Here is an 18,388-nt window from a genome sequence, read left to right as displayed (position 1 = left end):
CTCTGAAGCAGCCCTAAATCATGATGCTCCCGTCACCGTTCTTCACCGTTGAGATGTTTTAATGTTGGTATGCGGTGCCCTTTTTATGCCATACGTAGTGCTGTGTATTTTCCCCAAACAATTCAACCTTAGTTTCATCAGTCCACAAAAACATTTTCCCTCAGCATTGTGGAGTGTAAAGGTTGTCTTTGGCCAACTTTAGGCACGCAGCAGTGTTTTTGTCGGAAAAGAGTTTTTAACTCATTGAGTCATCTTGGATGGACAGCAACTTCTAGGAAGAGTAGCCACAGTACTAATTTGTCTAACTGTGGAAAGATGAATATCGAAGCTCTTTTTAACCCTTTCCATCTTTATGCAAAGCAACAATTTTTGATTGTAGGTCTTCAGAGATCTCTTTTTTACAAGGCAAGGTCCATGTCAGCAGATGCTATTCTTGCATATTCTTGTGAATAGCAAACTCAAAATGTTTGAGTGCTTTTTATAAGTCAAAGTAACTCTAACCCACACCTACAATCTTGTTTCATAAATCAGATGCCAGGTTTGCCAACTCCTGACTCTTTTTACGCTATTAGACTAGGGGTTCAAATACTTTTTCCAACATACACTGTGAAGCTTTGAATGAGATTTTCAATATGTACAGGAACAATACAATAATTTGTGTGTTATTAGTTCAAATAGATTGTGTTTGTCCATTATTGTAACAGATGAAGATCAAACCAGATTAAGACAAATTCATACATAAGTGCAGGTAATTCCAAAGGGTTCACATACTTTTTCTTGCCACTCTATATGGGACCTACAGTAAAATTGCAGCTATACCTAACATTGAATCTATATATAATTTTATATTTAATTATTCTAATGGTTTAAATAGGTTATTAATAGAGTACTATGTGATGGCATGCTTCAGGTATAGCATGTTAAAAAATAAAGCTACCAGTTTACCAGTACTCTATATGGTCCATTAGAGACTAACAATGCACAATCTGCTCTAACTTGCACCAAGATGATTGTTTGTCATTTCCAAAATTGTTTACATGACTCTAAGGATCTGAAAGGTAGTGTACAAGGCTAGAGGAACATACCTGTAATTTCCTCTATGAATATGGCTAAGCCGTTCTTGCTCCAAATGTAATTGGGCTTTATTTATTTAGCTTTTATTTTCATTGTGTATTAATAATGGTGTACTGAAGGCATGTTTGGGGTTGCTAAAATGTCATCATCCAATGTGTTTATTTCCACAATGGCATAGCAAATGATTGAGTTTTATTACCAAAGCATGACCTTATAAATTAAATTGAGACTTTTAAACACTGTTGATGTAGGATTTAACTGGTGTTTAACTGCAGATGCTAAATATTTTCAGAAATAAAAAAAGAAAAAAATCCCTTGTAGTAGCCTTATATTTAAACCTAGGAAATAGAGGTCAACATAGTGATGTAAAGCACTGCTTTCTTGATATCCATCAATAACATGAGTCTTGCTTTATAAAAGATTTTGATTAATCCCCAGTGTTTATTCACATCATGCATTCATTCATTTCCATTCATCATCAAAATGTGGAAAATTTAAATACAAACTAATGATATGAAGATTGAGGTTTTTCAAAGATTTGAAAGAGGGGAGACATATTTTGTGTTGGTTTGGTGATGGAGAAGTTGATTACATAATTTCACCCCCTTGTGACATTACTGCAGTTCATCGATTAGTAGTCGACAGCACTCTCCCACTTTAGCTGGATCAGACACACTAGCATATTTAGAAATCTGAGACTTGACACCCAAAGATCGTGCAAGGTCCTTTGCGGTGCTGTCCCCAGCCACTGTGGTCCCCAGAGCCACAAGGAGCCTGAAGACAGCCTCTTTGTCCTGCACTACCTCTAAGGCAGTGCTGGCCACTGACAAGCACTGTGCTTTTGCCTCTATCTCAGCCGGTTGACCGTACAACCTTCCAGCGTAGTTTAGCACCAGCGTAGCCAGTGCCACATGGATGTTCTTGTTGCAGACCGTGCCGAGGTCCCCAGCCCGAGAGAGGACTGCGTCACGTTGGCCTAAAAGGAGAGTGCGACCGTGTGACCCGGAGAAACAGTTGCAGAGTGTGCGGAGAGCCAGCAATTGATTTGCAGGTCGACCATCAGGAAACATGAAGCCTAGGAGATGGTTACAAAGACTGGCACCCTCAGTTCCGCCACAAAGCTGTGCATTGACTTCAGGGTGGCGCACAGCCAAGCGTAGGATGTCCAATACAGGAAAGACCATGTCTGAGAGAGGAATAACATGAGTAGATTGATTGAGCAAACTGTTGCAGAGTACTGGTGCCTGGCTGAGAAAGTATTCTGATTTACAGTGCAGCAATCTTGGATCAAACGATACTTTTCTGAAACTTGTTTTAAATGAACTGTTCTCCCAAAAATGAAAAGTGTGATCTGTTTGCTGATTTCAATATAATAGCAGTTGATAGTGATTCACTTTAAAGCTTAAAAAACAACCAAAAGAGTCATTAAAGCAGTCAATGTGACATCTCATATAAGTCGTCTAAAGGCATAAGATAACTTTGTCTGATTTAGCCGAAATTGAAGTCGTAGTTCGCATTTAAATTGAATCAAAGTAAAAAGAGCTCAAATCCAATATGGTTACAAGTCAATAATGTCTTCACAGGTTCTTTCTTATCTAGCTACAAAATGTACTGTGGCTGAGAATTGCACAACACAACCAAATTATCAAAGCAAATAAAAGCTGAAACACAACGGAAATAAAGCCACAACACAACGAAAAAGCCACAGCACAGCAAAATGAATAGAAATAAATATTTTTGAAGCACATTATTTTCAGTAGCGTGGCAGTCTGACTCAATGCATGAGAGATCATGAGGCTGCTCGGAAGATGCAGAGAGCTGCATGTCACTGCAAGTCATTAAAAGAGAACTGAGCATTTCCTCTGAGCGCTTTGCATTCCAAGCAGGGGCTAAACAAGAAAAGCTGCAGGTACTGTGACGTCATTTGTCACAGTACCTGCAGCAAATGTTGATTAAGTTATGTACATTTGCCAATAACGTGTTGGGTTTCTACCAGAATTCTGAGCAATTAAAGACAAATAAATAAAGTGTATTTATAATGTTTTCTTTTCTGATAATTTAGGTTATTGTTCTATTTTAATAATTTTGTCATGTTGTCTGTGATGGAGAGCATCACGGAATTTGACTGTGTTCAAAGGATTTATTCATTGTTTTACTCTCAGTTGTGTAATATATATTGTGGTTTAAATGTGCAAATGTTTTTATTCGTCCCATTTATTGGTCTCATGTTTAACTCTCATTTGAACTAATTCTTATGTATTCATTCAAAGATTGTGTATTTAAGAATGGGGAGGTAAGGGAGGTAATTTTATTTAAATAATGGTTTGTTCCAATTAGGAAAGGCAGGAAAATTGTGTACTTAAACCAGCTGCCACTAGAGGGAGGGGAGGATATGGACAATGTGTTTGAGCACGTGGACAAGGTTGTAGCACTGCTTGAGTGCAAATATACTCTAGCCTCCATAGTTTAGAGAGGGGAGTAGATACTGCACTTAGTACCAGAAACAGGGCTAGTTTTTTTATGTAACCTTGTTTTTATGAGTGCTTTTAAAACCTCTGCTGGATTAAACATTTTATTTGGAATGCTATACCTCCTTGTGACCGCTCCGGTCCCTATCACAGTATAGTCTATTTATTTGTGCTTTTCCCAAACCAGCTTTAGAGAAAATCAGCTGTAATATCTGTAATGTCTTAAAAACATGAATAACACTCCTGGAAACACAACAAACTATTTTATTTTCATGGTGGCTTAATTTCGTTGTGTTGTGGCTTATTTCCATTGTGTCTTGATATCAGTTTTGCTGTGGCTTAATTTTGTTGTGTAATACATATATAGTCAGCATGCAATGCTAAATAGTATCTGGCACCACGCTTTACTGAACGAGCACCGCTCTGCCATCACACACACATAAACACGCACAGAGGCTCATGATGTGGCCGATACTGATAGTTCAGGTATCGGAAGAGAAAAATTTGTGTCGCTCCATCCCTACTTATAATATGTCCTTTTGTATTTCCCAGAACAAAGTCATATGAATTTGTAACGATTTGGATACCAGAAAATTGACAATTTTCATTTTGGGGTGAACTATTCTTTTAAAGTAATAAAACTGCTTTGATATATCTGGAACAACAGCTGAATTTCACTGTCATACCCTCTGGCCAGTGGCTGGTCCTCCAGAGAATGGTGATCTGATCTGCAGTGGGCTGTTCCTGACTCAGATTTAGGTCTGTAACTACGAGCAACAACTTCTTCAGAGAGTCCATTGCTCCCTCGCTCAGCTTGTGATCCTCAGGGGCAGTGTTATTCAGCTCCCGAAGCTTACCTATCATACAGAAGATGACCAGCAAAGAGAAGCCTTTAAAAGCAACGTAACTGCACTAAATATCCACACACATCATAATGGGAACTCAAGGGGCAACACAGGAGAGCTTTTTCCAAGTGTTCTTTACATTCTGGTGTAAACACATCACTTACCAAGAATCTGAGTGGCATTAGCTTGTTCAAACATAACTCCATCTGTGTTAGGGAAGAAGATGTTTGTTGTAGCTTTTTGGAGTGAAGCAGAGGAATAGGCACTACCACCTAAAGGGCATCAGGAGATTCATTAGTGTATAATATTTGTTTGCGTGTGTGCTAAATTGAATGCAGCTGTACATCTGTATATTATATGTATTTTACCAGTAAAAGGATCAGCAACTGAGGGCACTGTGCCTGTGGATCCTGACCCAGGTATATACCGCCCTGCTCCTACACAAAAACAAAACAATCCATCTCATTTATCTTCATTTTCATACTAGCAAATATCAAAGTACTTGTGAAAAAAGCTTACCTGTGAACGGATCAGCTCCAAACCCCTGGCTGCCACCACCCAACCCTGGGATGTACCGTCCACCACCTGAGAACAGAGAAAGGATTTATAACACACAGCATTCTTTAACGTTAGCTAAATAAGGTTAGATAAGGTTACACATCACAATAACTGTTCCAAGTTCACTTCATTTCCAATTATTTAAGTCTTCAATCTGGGGCCCTAATGTGGATTTCTACCGACATTAAGTAAATGACAGAATTTTTATGTGGCAACCAGCCAGTTTTTTATCCACACAACAAAACCTCTATCTCTTTCAAACTATGTGCCTAGGTGTCAGGTGGGGTGGTTATGAATTACAGACTCAACAAGCTCTGCTGGTTACCTGTGAAGGGGTCTGCGGCTATGGCAGGGGCTGGCTCAAGAGTGTGGCCTTTAGAATTCTCAATGATGAAGTTAGCCACCTGATCCAAGAACATGGGGCTCAAGTCATTCTTCTGCAGAAAGTTGTGTGCAGTCAGCCAGGGGTCATCCGTCACATTGTAAGGCAGCTTCATGGGTGGACCTCCTTCATTCACATCAATGGTGAAGACAAAGTCATACTCCTTTAGGCAGAGAAATCATTGTAGGTGACAACAGGAAATATATAAAATGGGAAATTGTGGCTATATAATAGTTCTACTGTGTATATTGTATTGACAGGCATATTAATTGTCTCACCTTGCCTTCATACATCACTCTCTTTGAGCTCTGCGCAGAAGACCCACCCACTACATCTCCAATCTTCACCCAGCGTCCATCACTCATGCTCCACTGATAGGCCTCGACATTAGAATCCTCCTTTATGAGCCTCGTCTGCCCGTCACGGTTACCTACACACATAACATACAAAATGTATATTAAACTTTGTATTCATTTTGTACATAAAGAAAACTCTTCATGTGAAGAAAAGTTTTACAACATATACAGCAGATATTCCACATGCACAGTTAAAATAATATACTGTACATTTCTACTTAAACTGATTATAACAAAAAAGTGCTTTACACTTCAAGAAACAAATTATAACTGCTGTGGATAAGTAAAGTTTGTTTACTTTGATGTTGGCTTGACATACCTTGTCTGAATTATAAACGGTCGGTCGACAGACGGGCAGAGAGATAGACAGATTGACGGATAGATACGATGGACGGATGGATGGATACAGTGGACAGACAGATAGACAGACACGACGGATGAATGGATGGATGGATACAGTGTATGGACGGATAGACAGACACGACGGATGGATGGATACAGTGGACGGACGGACAGGCAGATAGATAAGTATGACGGAAGGATGGACAGACAGATAGACATAGATACAGAAGATGGATGGATGGAGAGAGAGCAACTTAACCCTTAAATGCATGGTAATTTTCCTAAACATAACATATTTACCCAGCACTTATATCTATAAAAAAATATATATATAAAATGCTCCGACAAAGTAAGATTTATAAAATATTTAAAAAATGTAATAATTCATAAATTAAAGAGATAATGCAACAAACCAGGACAAATTAAGAACAGGATGCATTGTTTTCACACTGAAATTTCTTGAGATGCAACTGGCTGTCAAACACATATTGAGCTGCACATAACACATACCGGTAATCTACACTTGTGTAATGTATATGTAATGAATGTGTAACTTATGTGTAGCTTATATGTATTTTCACAGGCACTTGTTACAACTTAGATTATTTCAGTAGTGGACCCAAATGACAATAGTCATATCATACGTTACATGTGTTGTACTTGCTATTAGTTTATTTTGATGTTTGTTTCTTCATCAGATAGCAATTTATCAATAGTGAAACATCAGTGCCACCTTGAGTAGGAAATAACATGTATTTTATTTATATGTATATGCACATAAAATACTGATAATTCGCCATTGTTGAAAGTTCATTGTTGCACAGAAAGTAAATGTGAGTATTTATTTGTATGAATATAATACTCACTTCTCTTGTAATACACAAAGAAATTGATATCCTGTAATAGTAAACTTAAATAGATATGAAATAATTAGAAAACAATTATAATTTATGGAAGTGCAAAAATAAAAATAAAAACCCAACACTCTTACATACCTCAGGTCTCTAGAGACCCTATACACTTGTGGTACTTAAAACCATTATTGAAGAAAAAAATAAATAAATATATATATATAAGCAATTTTGGCATTATTGTCTGTGTCACTATTTATAAGGAAGTGTGGGCACAACCCCAAAAAATGGATGAGGTACAGGGGGGTGGAATGAGGTCCCGGGTCTCTAAAGACTCAAGGTATGCATTTAAGGGTTAAAGCAGATCAAAATACTTTTGTGGGTTTGTTAACATTTAAATTTTTTGACAGTAGGCATTAACAAGCATTCCGTTGGCCCATTTGAACATTCCGTCAACGTAAGACCACGGTTTTGGCCTTCTATCAACACCGAGCTTTTCGGAAACACGCTCCCTAAAGTTCGTGTTGTAGTATTGGCTAAGGAAAATTTAGATATCTGAAAACAATGACATATTTGTTGTCATTTGACGCAGTTATGTAAACCGTTCAACCCAAATCAATCAAGTTGGCGGCCCGTGTTTTGCCTAATATATTCACTTTGATATGGTTGTTAAAGATAAATGTTACCTTTTACAACCTTCACAATGCCTTTACTCGGAATTGCTGTCCGGCGACGGAACACAAGGACAATTGTTTCAGACTGTACATGGATCGGCGATTTTTCGCATGCTCATTAAGGTGATTTAAGAGCTTTCATACGTTTCAGTGTGGATGAGAAACTTTTGGAAAACGGCAGTGTGGATGGAAAGTTTTTTGAAAAAGATATTGTGGCAGCGGGGGCGTGGTCAAGCGCCCGTCCGGGAGAGGAAAGCGGTAAGGGCATTTACACCTGAGCTAAATTATGCCTAACACCTGTCTCTAATTCCAGTGAGCACGAGGAGAGTGGCATAAAAACAGACACAGAGCCTCCAGTCAAAAAAGAACCTGACAAGCCAACCCAGTGCGCTTGTATTGTTTTGTGTTGTGAACTATTGTGAGACAGACGGCAATTAAAGCCTTACCTTTTGTTGAAGACTCGTTTCCTGTCCTCCTTCCCGTGGGGGTTGTTACAGATATATATATTTTTTTCCAAATGTATCTGGATTCATGCGGATGTAGCCCGTGGGGGTTGTTACACTGGTGCTGAAACCCGGGAATTAAAAAAACAAAACAATTCCAAGCATGGAGAAAGGTCGCCCCATAGAGTCATCCCAGCTGGCGGAGGTCCTCCAGTCCCTCGCGACGCTACATCAAAGCCACCAGCAATCCCTGCTTGAGCTCCGGCAGGACCAAGATCGCCGTTTTTTTTAAATCATGCGGGCTCAGGCAGAGGACCGGCATGCCATCCGGAGCCTCCTCAGCCAGGAGACCGCGTCGGCCACAACCGCGACCCCGGACACCCGCGCTACGCTGCCCCCGCCCACGTTACAGAAGATGGGGGCAGCAGATGATCCTGAGGCCTTTATAGATTTGATCGAGCGCACGGCAAAAATCTGGGGCTGGCCGCTCGAACAGTGGGCAGCCCGCCTAATTCCCCTCCTGTCCGGGGAAGCTCAACTTGCGGCACAACAACTGCCGGCGACGAACCTCCTGGCCTAAACAGATCTGAAGAGAGCCATTCTGCAACGGGTCGGTCGGAGCCCGGAAGAGAATCGCCAGCTCTTCCGCGGCATGAAGTTAGAAATGTCCGATCGCCCGTTTGCGTTTGCTCAGCGGCTCCGGGACGCCTGTCGGAGGTGGCTGCTCGCGGGGGACCGCGATGTCGAGGGAGTGATTGACCAGGTGGTACTGGAGCAATTCGTCCAACGGCTGCAACAGCTGCTCTCCTCCTCAGGTGAGGGTGCCTGCCAGCACAAGTGCGGGCGTAACGCCTGGGCCGGCCTGTCGGAAGTGCGGGGACCCGGACCACTTCCGGGATCAGTGTCCGCTGATGGAGGTTGGGACGGTGGTGCGGGTCTCCGACGTCCCGCAGGCTGACCCAGATCGGGCTGGAGCCTACCGGATTCCGGTAAGGATCAGGGGGGGTATTTACCAAGCTTTGCTGGATACCGGCTGCAATCAGACCACCATCCACCAACGCTTGGTTCAACCCGGGGCTTTGGGTTTAGCGAAACTGGTGAGGGTGAGGTGTGTGCATGGGGATGTTCACAAGTATCCCATGGTGACTTTGGCGATTCAATTCAGGGGAAGAAACCATAGTGTGGAGGCAGCGGTTAGTTCCCGCCTCACTCATCCGCTAATCTTGGGTACTGATTGGCTGAATTTTAGAGATATTTTAGAGGGTATTTGACCAGATGGGTCCTGCATAAAGAGGTGTGCGGTGTGCGATGCTTTGGCAGGGGAGGCGGAGCCGGGGCCGTCCTCGGCTGCTCTGAATGACGAGGGAAGGGGCGAGGTGGCCACCCATCCTCTCAGGGAATTCCCTGAGGGGGACTTCCCTCTAGAGCAGTCGCGGGACGAAACCCTTAAACATGCTCTTGACCAAGTGAGAGTAATTAATGGTCAACAGCTCCAGCCGGGCATCGCCATTTCATTCCCATATTTTGCCATGATTAAAGATCGGCTATATAGAGTGACACAGGACGCTCAAACGGGTAATGGTTTTCCAGGCGGCTCACTATAATCCTATGGCCAGTCACCTAGGGGAACGAAAAACACATCTCCATCTAATAGCCCGTTTCTATTGGCCGGGCATTGGCGGTGACGTCCGCAGGTGGTGTGCGGCGTGCCGTGAATGTCAGCTTCTAAACCCACCGGCCACCCCAAAAGCGCCATTGCGCCCTCTACCATTGATCGAGGTCCCCTTCGAAAGAATTGGGATGGACCTCGTCGGGCCATTAGAACGGTTAGCACGCGGACATCGCTTCGTGTTAGTCGTAGTGGATTACGCGACGCGATATCCGGAAGCAGTGCCTCTGAGCAACATCTCCGCACGTAGTGTTGCAGGGGCACTCTTCAAGATAATCTCCCGGGTGGGGATTCCGAAAGAAACCCTCACCGATCAAGGCATGGCTTTCATGTCACGAACACTCCGCCAACTTTACGAGCTCTTGGGCATTAAGTCGATTCGCACTAGCGTTTACCATCCCCAGACCAATGGCCTAGTGGAACGATCTAATAAAACGCTCAAGAACATGATTCGTAAATTCGTACACAATGACGCTAGAAATTGGGATAAGTGGCTAGACCCCCTGTTGTTTGCAGTATGGGAGTTCCCGCAAGCCTCCACAGAGTTCTCCCCGTTTGAGCTGCTGTACGGCGACGCCCACGCAGGGTCCTTGACGTCATCCGCGAAGCTTGGGAGGAGGGACCTTCTAATAGCAAAAATGAAATTCAGTTCGTTCTCGATCTTAGAGCAAAACTCCACACACTGGGGCGACTAACACAGGAGAATTTGCTCCAGGCTCAAGAACGCCAACGCTGGCTGTATGACAGGGGTGCTCGGCTACGGAATTTGCACCGGGAGATAAGGTACTCGTATTACGAATGAAGTTAAACGTACCGATAGAGGGGGCGTACGTCAAATATATCACCTCAACCTCCTGAAATTGTGGAGGGAAGAGGTCGGCCTCTGTGATGTTGGCCACGGTAGTTCCGGAGAGGGCGGAGCTCGGACCGGAGGTAAATAAAGCCCGCAATTTCAACACCCTGGTTACTTGTGGAGACCACCTCTCACCGCGTCAACTCAGAGGTTTCTGATTTACAAAAGGAATTTGCATATGTGTTTTCCCCTCTACCGGGCCGTACAAACATCATACAGCACCACATCGAGACCGAGCCGGGCGTGGTGGTGCGTTGCTGCCCCTATCGCTTACCCGAACATAAAAAGAAAATAGTTCGGGAGGAATTAGATGCGATGCTTGATATGGGCGTAATAGAGGAATCCCACAGTGATTGGTCCAGCCCGGTTGTTCTTGTTCCCAAGAGTGATGGGTCTGTTCGATTCTGTGTGGATTACAGAAAAGTCAACGCAGTGTCTAAATCTGACACGTACCCAATGCCCTGTGTTGATGAACTTGCTCGATCGGTTAGGTACTGCTCGATTTTATTCGACCTTGGATTTAACAAAGGGTTATTGGCAGATCTCCTTGACACCAATGTCCCGTGAGAAAACAGCCTTCACTACGCCGTTTGGATTACACCAATTTGTGACGCTTCCTTTCGGTTTGTTTGGGGCACCAGCCACGTTTCAACGACTCATGGATAGGATCCTCTGACCTCACACCGCGTACACCGCTGCCTATTTAGATTATATTATCATTTATAGCAATGATTGGCAGCGGCACATGCAACATCTGAGGGCCGTCCTGAGATCGCTGCGGTGGGCGGGGCTCATGGCAAACCCTAAGAAGTGCGCGATTGGAGGTAAGGTATCTGGGGTTCCACTTGGGTCATGGCCAGGTGCGTCCCCAAATTGATAAGACCGCGGCGGTTGCGACTTACCCTAGACCTAAGACCAAAAAGGGGGTGAGGCAGTTCCTGGGGCTGGCTGGCTATTATAGAAGGTTTGTGCCTAATTATTCGGACGTCACCAGCCCGCTGACTGACCTCACTAAAAAGGGGGCTCCAGATCCGGTTCAATGGTCGGAGCAGTGTCAACAGGCGTTTATGCAGGTTAAAGCCGCACTTTGTGGGGGGCCGCTTCTTCATGCACCTGACTTCTCTCTCCCTTTTATTTTGCAGACGGACGCTTCAGACAGAGGGCTGGGGGCCGTACTCTCGCAGGTGGTGGAGGGGGAGGAGCGCCCAGTGCTGTACATTAGCTGGAAGCTCTCTTTGAGGGAGACTAAGTACAGCACCGTGGAGAAGGAGTGTTTGGCCATCAAGTGGGCGGTCCTCACCCTCCGGTATTACCTGCCTGAGTCAGGCGGTGGGGGTATGTGGCAGCGGGGGGCGTGGTCAAGCGCCCGTCCGGGAGAGGAAAGCGGTAAGGGCGCTTACACCTGAGCTAAATTATGCCTAACACCTGTCTCTAATTCCAGTGAGCACGAGGAGAGCGGCATAAAAACAGACACAGAGCCATCCATCCATCCATCGTCAACCGCTTATCCTGTGTACAGGGTCGCGGGGGGCTGGAGCCTATCCCAGCTAACATTGGGCGAAAGGCGGAGGACACCCTGGACAGGTCGCCAGTCCATCGCAGGGCAGACACAGAGCCTCCAGTCAAAAAAGAACCTAACAAGCCAACCCAGTGCGCTTGTATTGTTTTGTGTTGTGAACTATTGTGAGACAGACGGCAATTAAAGCCTTACCTTTTGTTGAAGACTCGTTTCCTGTCCTCCTTCCCGTGGGGGTTGTTACAGATATATATATTTTTTTCCAAATGTATCTGGATTCATGCGGATGTAGCCTATATCTATGGGATTTTTCAGATAATTGATTGTCAGCTGTATGAAAACTGTAAGTCCAATCAGTCAGAAAAGACATGGCACAAAAAGTCAGAACAGTCTGAAGGTCTGAACCAAGTTTGGTGGATGCAGCTGTAAAGCTCTAGGAGAAGCTAGTGTTAGAAATGTTGGTCTCTGTTTAGGGATTTAGAAAAAAGCCTAAACCAAGTTTGTAGAATAGCTTTGACAATCCAACATAAAAAGCACTTTTAAACCAATAAAAACTATAGCATGGCACAGCAAAATCTGCTTACCTGGTTCATCCAGGTGCTCTCTGCCAGGCAACTCTTCGATCTTGATGTCACCCAGGTCTCCGGTCTTGGGGTCGATGATGGCTTTGGAGAGTTCGTCCTCGAAAGCCTGCAGCTCCTGAGCGCTTGCTACACGCTCCTCACTCTCCGTGAACACACGGATAATGCCATCGCTTTGGATAAGACATTTGCTATTGTCATGTGGAACTTGTGCAGGGTAATGTGTATGTTTAAATTACACTGCATTCATTTAAATGGCATAAATACCTGGCTCCAATAGCAATGTCTCCATTAGGCAGAATACAGCAACACCACACTGACTGAGTAGGCAGACGGATTGTCTGAGAACATTCCCCCTTTTTCCAGACCCTTACCGTTCTGTCCTCTCCTGTGCTTATAAAGTCTAGAGATGGAAAAAAAAATATATTGGATCACAATAATCTACGTACCCAAGGTATGTTAATATATGTATGTATATACGTATCTCTCTTGAGTTTGTAAATATATAGAACCAGACAAAGTTTGGACACACCTGAATAAATGTATGTTTTTCATAATCTTAAAGACCCTTTGAACTGAAGGCATATGCTAAATGCTTGACAAAATATATAACAAATACAAATTGTGCCCATGTATAGATTTCTTTAGAAAACTTCCATTTGTGATGTTTTTTTATTTTAACCCCCTTTTCTACCCAATTTGGAATGCCCAATTCCCACTGCTTACTAGGTCTTTGTGGTGGCGCGGTTACTTGCCTCAATCTGGGTGGCAGAAAGTCAATCCGAGCATCTTATCACGTGGCTCACTGTACATGACACCACGGAGACTCACAGCATGTGGAGGCTCATGCTACTCTCTGCGATCCACACCCAACTTACCATGCACCCCATTAAGACCTGAGAGAGACCTTAGCCGACCTGTCTGGAGTCACTCAGCACACCCTGGATATGAACTCGCAACTCCAGGGGTGGTAGTCAGTGTCAATATGCGCTGAGCTACCCAGGCCCCCCATGTTTGATAGTTTTGATGACTTAACTATTATTGTAAAATAGTAATTATTTAGGAATGAGTCGGTGTGTCCAAACTGGTACTGTATGAATATCACGCCCAACCTTGAGTTTTTGAGAAAATAAAGATAAGCACCTTGCCCATTGGGGAAGACAGCAATGCTGTAAATATAGTTAGTATGACCGTAGTAAACCTGCACGCATTCACCCGTAACCATCCACCGTCTAATGCTGGCATCATTACTGCAAGAGAAAAACTCCACATCGCTTATCACCGCGAGTCCTCGTACACAGTCCTCATGACCTGCAGGACACAAAATACACGTTTAAAACAGCTTACAAAATGATGTTATAAAAAACAGAAACATTTACTCCTAGAAATTGGTGATTCCTGCTGGAGGTCCTCTGGAATGTAATGAGCTTCACATAACTACTGTGATGCACATTTCCTTGTTTAAGCATTAAAGGAGTCAGTTAAACCAATGTACCTGTGTAGGTCTTCTCACAGTGACCAGCTTTCCATAACTTGATGGTTTTGTCTGCTGAGCCAGAAAGCATTAAGCCCTGCTCCGGCAAAATGACCACAGCCCATACGGCAGCTGTGTGTCCCTGAGAAGAGAAGAAAAGCAGTCAGCACATTAGTGCATACTTACACTGTACTGATATTGACTGCAGTCAACATGGGTATATCTGAGATCTTCTTAAAGGGACAGTGCAGGGGAAAAAAGCACACTAAAGGAACAATACATTTTTCAAACAAGAACCTTGTCACTTCACCTGTAGGGTCATCATACACTTGTCACTGAGCCAAACTTTGGCTGTTGTGTCCCATGAGCCACTCAGTAATGTGCCAAACTTGCCAGCTGAGAGAGTGCAAACTGTGGACACACACATAGAAAAAGTAGGAATGGTTTGCAACCCTGTTTATGAATCTATCGATGCTGGCTCATGACTATCTGCATGCAGACTCACCACAATAAAAAAGTGAATTAATTTGCAATGGAGGGTACCTGTGTTTTTATGACCCTTGAGGGTGAACAAGGGGTCTGGTCGGTCTAATGAAAACACACAGATGTTGTTGTCGTGTCCTCCAGTGGCAACCAATCCCCGGGGATATGTTTCATTAGGAGCAATGATACACACACACGACACAAAGTTGGCATGGCCATTCATACAGTGCATCTCTGTAAAGCCCATGTTCTCACTGCAGGAAAAAAAAACAGAGGAGAGAAACATGTAATGAGCATTTTTCACAAAGAGTTTCTAGGTAATTGTAAATAGGATTAAAGTTTTTTTTTATTATTAATATTTTACATATACCCCATATTGTATACTTATGACTTTCTATATCTATGATTTTATTTATTAAATTTTTTCTTCTGTTTTGCGTAATGTTTTTCCCTTTTAAGAAATCATTCAGTTCTACACGTTTATATATTCCTTTATTTTACATTTACCCTACATTCTATATATGCCTTCATTTATTTGTTTGACTTTCCTTGTTTTAAAGGGGTCATGTAATGAGGAATAACAGTTTCCCTGATCTTTAGACATTTAAAATGTCGTTCTACTATTAAAAACAATGTAAGTTTCAGAACTCAATACTTTCTCCTCGCTGCAAAAACAGCATTTGTCGAAAATCAAGCTGCCAAAATGACTCATTCTCTATTTCCCTGTAGACATTTGCATCTCACGGCCTCTACAACAACTCATCAAAGCCTAATATACATTAAAACTTCCATAGCCCTGCCCAGTAGTGGTGAACATACACTCACCTAAAGGATTATTAGGAACACCTGTTCAATTTCTCATTAATGCAATTATCTAATCAACCAATCACATGGCAGTTGCTTCAATGCATTTAGGGGTGTGGTCCTGGTCAAGACAATCTCCTGAACTCCAAACTGAATGTCAGAATGGGAAAGAAAGGTGATTTAAGCAATTTTGAGCGTGGCATGGTTGTTGGTGCCAGACGGGCCGGTCTGAGTATTTCACAATCTGCTCAGTTACTGGGATTTTCACGCACAACCATTTCTAGGGTTTACAAAGAATGGTGTGAAAAGGAAAAACATCCAGTATGCGGCAGTCCTGTGGGCGAAAATGCCTTGTTGATGCTAGAGGTCAGAGGAGAATGGGCCGACTGATTCAAGCTGATAGAAGAGCAACTTTGCCTGAAATAACCACTCGTTACAACCGAGGTATGCAGCAAAGCATTTGTGAAGCCACAACACGCACAACCTTGAGGCGGATGGGCTACAACAGCAGAAGACCCCACTGGGTACCACTCATCTCCTCTACCAGTAGGAAAAAGAGGCTACAATTTGCAAGAGCTCACCAAAATTGGACAGTTGAAGACTGGAAAAATGTTGCCTGGTCTGATGAGCCTCGATTTCTGTTGAGACATTCAGATGGTAGAGTCAGAATTTGGCGTAAACAGAATGAGAACATGGATCCATCATGCCTTGTTACCACTGTGCAGGTTGGTGGTGGTGGTGTAATGGTGTGGGGGATGTTTTCTTGGCACACTTTAGGCCCCTTAGTGCCAATTGGGCATCGTTTAAATGCCACGGTCTACCTGAGCATTGTTTCTGACCATGTCCATCCCTTTATGGCCACCATGTACCTCCTCTGATGGCTACTTCCAGCAGGATAACGCACCATGTCACAAAGCTCGAATCATTTCAAATTGGTTTCTTGAACATGACAAGGAGTTCACTGTACTAAAATGGCCCCCACAGTCACCAGATCTCAACCCAATAAGATCTGCATCTTTGGGATGTGGTGGAACGGGAGCTTCATGCCCTGGATGTGCATCCCACAAATCTCCATCAACTGCAAGATGCTATCCTATCAATATGGGCCAACATTTCTAAAGAATGCTTTCAGCACATTGTTGAATCAATGCCACGTAGAATTAAGGCAGTTCTGAAGGCGAAAGGGGGGTCAAACACAGTATTAGTATGGTGTTCCTAATAATCCTTTAGGTGAGTGTATATAGGTATAGACCAATCCCATTGTTTACAAAAACGTCCATGCGTAAATGGTGGCAGAAAGCTGGTAGACTGCTGTGTTAGATTTGACAGATAAGACAATAAAACGCAAGTACGATACAAAACCATCATAAATACACAAATATTCCTAGCTATACCATTATTATAATGAGTTAGTAACATATATGTATTAATGTTCGCTTTATATGTTTGCTACAAAGCAGTGAGTTGAAATGATCTCCTCAGTCCAGTCAGCTCTGTTGATGGCTTGAAGCCACAGCCATCTACGAGAAACCTCGAAATAATTTTTCAACAACGGAATCCGATAAAAGTTGTTTGCGCACGGTTCCTGCCACCACCTCCATGTGTGACGAAAGAGGTGATTGGTCTATAGAGAGCAGGTCAGTCAAGAGCCAATCATAACAGTGGACATATCCTGTCAAGTCTTAAAGGAGAAGCAGCAACAAAACTGAGAGTTTCTGACCGAGGATCAGATTGAGGGAGGAAAATGATAATGTTTTACAAATATATGACTGTTTTTAGTGCAAACAAATTCACTAATGTTATAAGTGGACCTCAAGGAACATATTAAAATAATAATAAAAAAGGAATGCCCCCTTTAATGCTAATTGTGAATTAAAACTTTATTGTATAACCTGCTATACTACTCTCATTTAACACAGTTAAAACCAGCCTGAACTTGTTAGCTGGTTGCCCAGTCTGGTCAGGCTGGTTTTATAGGGGTTTTAGGGCACTTTTTAACTGGTCAAACTGAGAGACTAACTACAACCAGCTAAGACCAGCTTAAACCAGCTAAGACCAGACAACATTAGGCTGGTTTTAGCTGGTTTCACCGTTAACCACTCAGCTTAGTAACCAACGAATACTAAAGTGAACTAACAAGTACAAGTAACTCTAATAGGCATGATGTGTAGAGGAAGCTGGTGATGGTGTACCTCGAGTTTGGAACCCAGACCCGGGCGGTCCGGTCTCTGGAGACAGACACAAACGCTCCGTCAGGATATGCTGCAGCGGCGAGACCCCTGACATCCATCTCGTGTGCGGGGAGAGAGCAGCGCAGTCTGTATGTGTTAATGCAGGCCATTTTTAATGATGAAGTGTCAATGAAAGACAGCGAGCACCGCAAAACTGCACACACAAACACACGACACAATAAAAGCCCTGCTATGAAACAATATAATTTCATACTCTTAAAATGTTATACCTTTTAAAATATAAAAGCACCATATTTTTCTTTTGTATATTTACGTATTTTTATAAACGTGCGTTATTTTTAATACAGCGAACTCTGACTGATAATGAACGTTAGACTTGTATTTAATATGTGAACTTTACCCCGGAAAAGCATGTTTGAGTTCATTTCTTTCCTTCTCGGATGAGGTGAATATAACAATCATGCACAGTAATAAAAGGATAACGCTTATTTTTTAGAGGGTTCGTTGCTGCCGTTGCAGTGGCATTTTATCCGAAATTAAGTAATAGATGAAGTAGCACTGCATTGGAAAAAGTCAGAGAAAGAGAAAAAAAGATATGTAGATATCATTAAAGGAATATTCCGGGTTTAATACAAATTAAGCTCATTCGTCAGCATTTGTGGCTTAATATTGTTTACCACAAAATAATTTTCACTCGTGTCTCTTTTTCTTTTTAAAAAAAAAAAAAAAAAAAGCACAACTCTTTAGTTCCAGTGAGGCACTTACAATGGAAGTGAATGGGGCCAATTCTTAAATGCTAAAATACTCACTGTTTCAAAAGTAT

The 18,388-nt window shown here is 42.8% G+C and overlaps 1 protein-coding gene across 1 annotated transcript; it reads right to left on the bottom strand.

The window, feature by feature from the left end:
* Window positions 1–1,688: 1,688 nt before the first annotated feature.
* LOC127658774 (phospholipase A-2-activating protein-like) lies at window positions 1,689–17,736 on the bottom strand. The gene is made up of 14 exons (XM_052148279.1): window positions 17,566–17,736; window positions 14,630–14,823; window positions 14,397–14,497; window positions 14,108–14,228; window positions 13,756–13,923; window positions 12,880–13,015; window positions 12,616–12,785; window positions 5,606–5,757; window positions 5,271–5,490; window positions 4,907–4,972; window positions 4,756–4,824; window positions 4,552–4,659; window positions 4,229–4,399; window positions 1,689–2,260 (listed from the first exon to the last, which is right to left on the bottom strand). The coding sequence occupies exons 1-14, from the start codon at window positions 17,712–17,714 to the stop codon at window positions 1,689–1,691; spliced, it is 2,397 nt and encodes a 798-aa protein (XP_052004239.1). The 5' UTR covers window positions 17,715–17,736.
* Window positions 17,737–18,388: the final 652 nt, after the last annotated feature.

The sequence above is a fragment of the Xyrauchen texanus genome, chromosome 2 (genome assembly GCF_025860055.1).
Source record: "Xyrauchen texanus isolate HMW12.3.18 chromosome 2, RBS_HiC_50CHRs, whole genome shotgun sequence".
Lineage (NCBI taxonomy): Eukaryota > Metazoa > Chordata > Actinopteri > Cypriniformes > Catostomidae > Xyrauchen > Xyrauchen texanus.
Note: the sequence above shows the minus strand (reverse complement) of the source record. Positions and strands in the feature narration are given on the sequence as shown.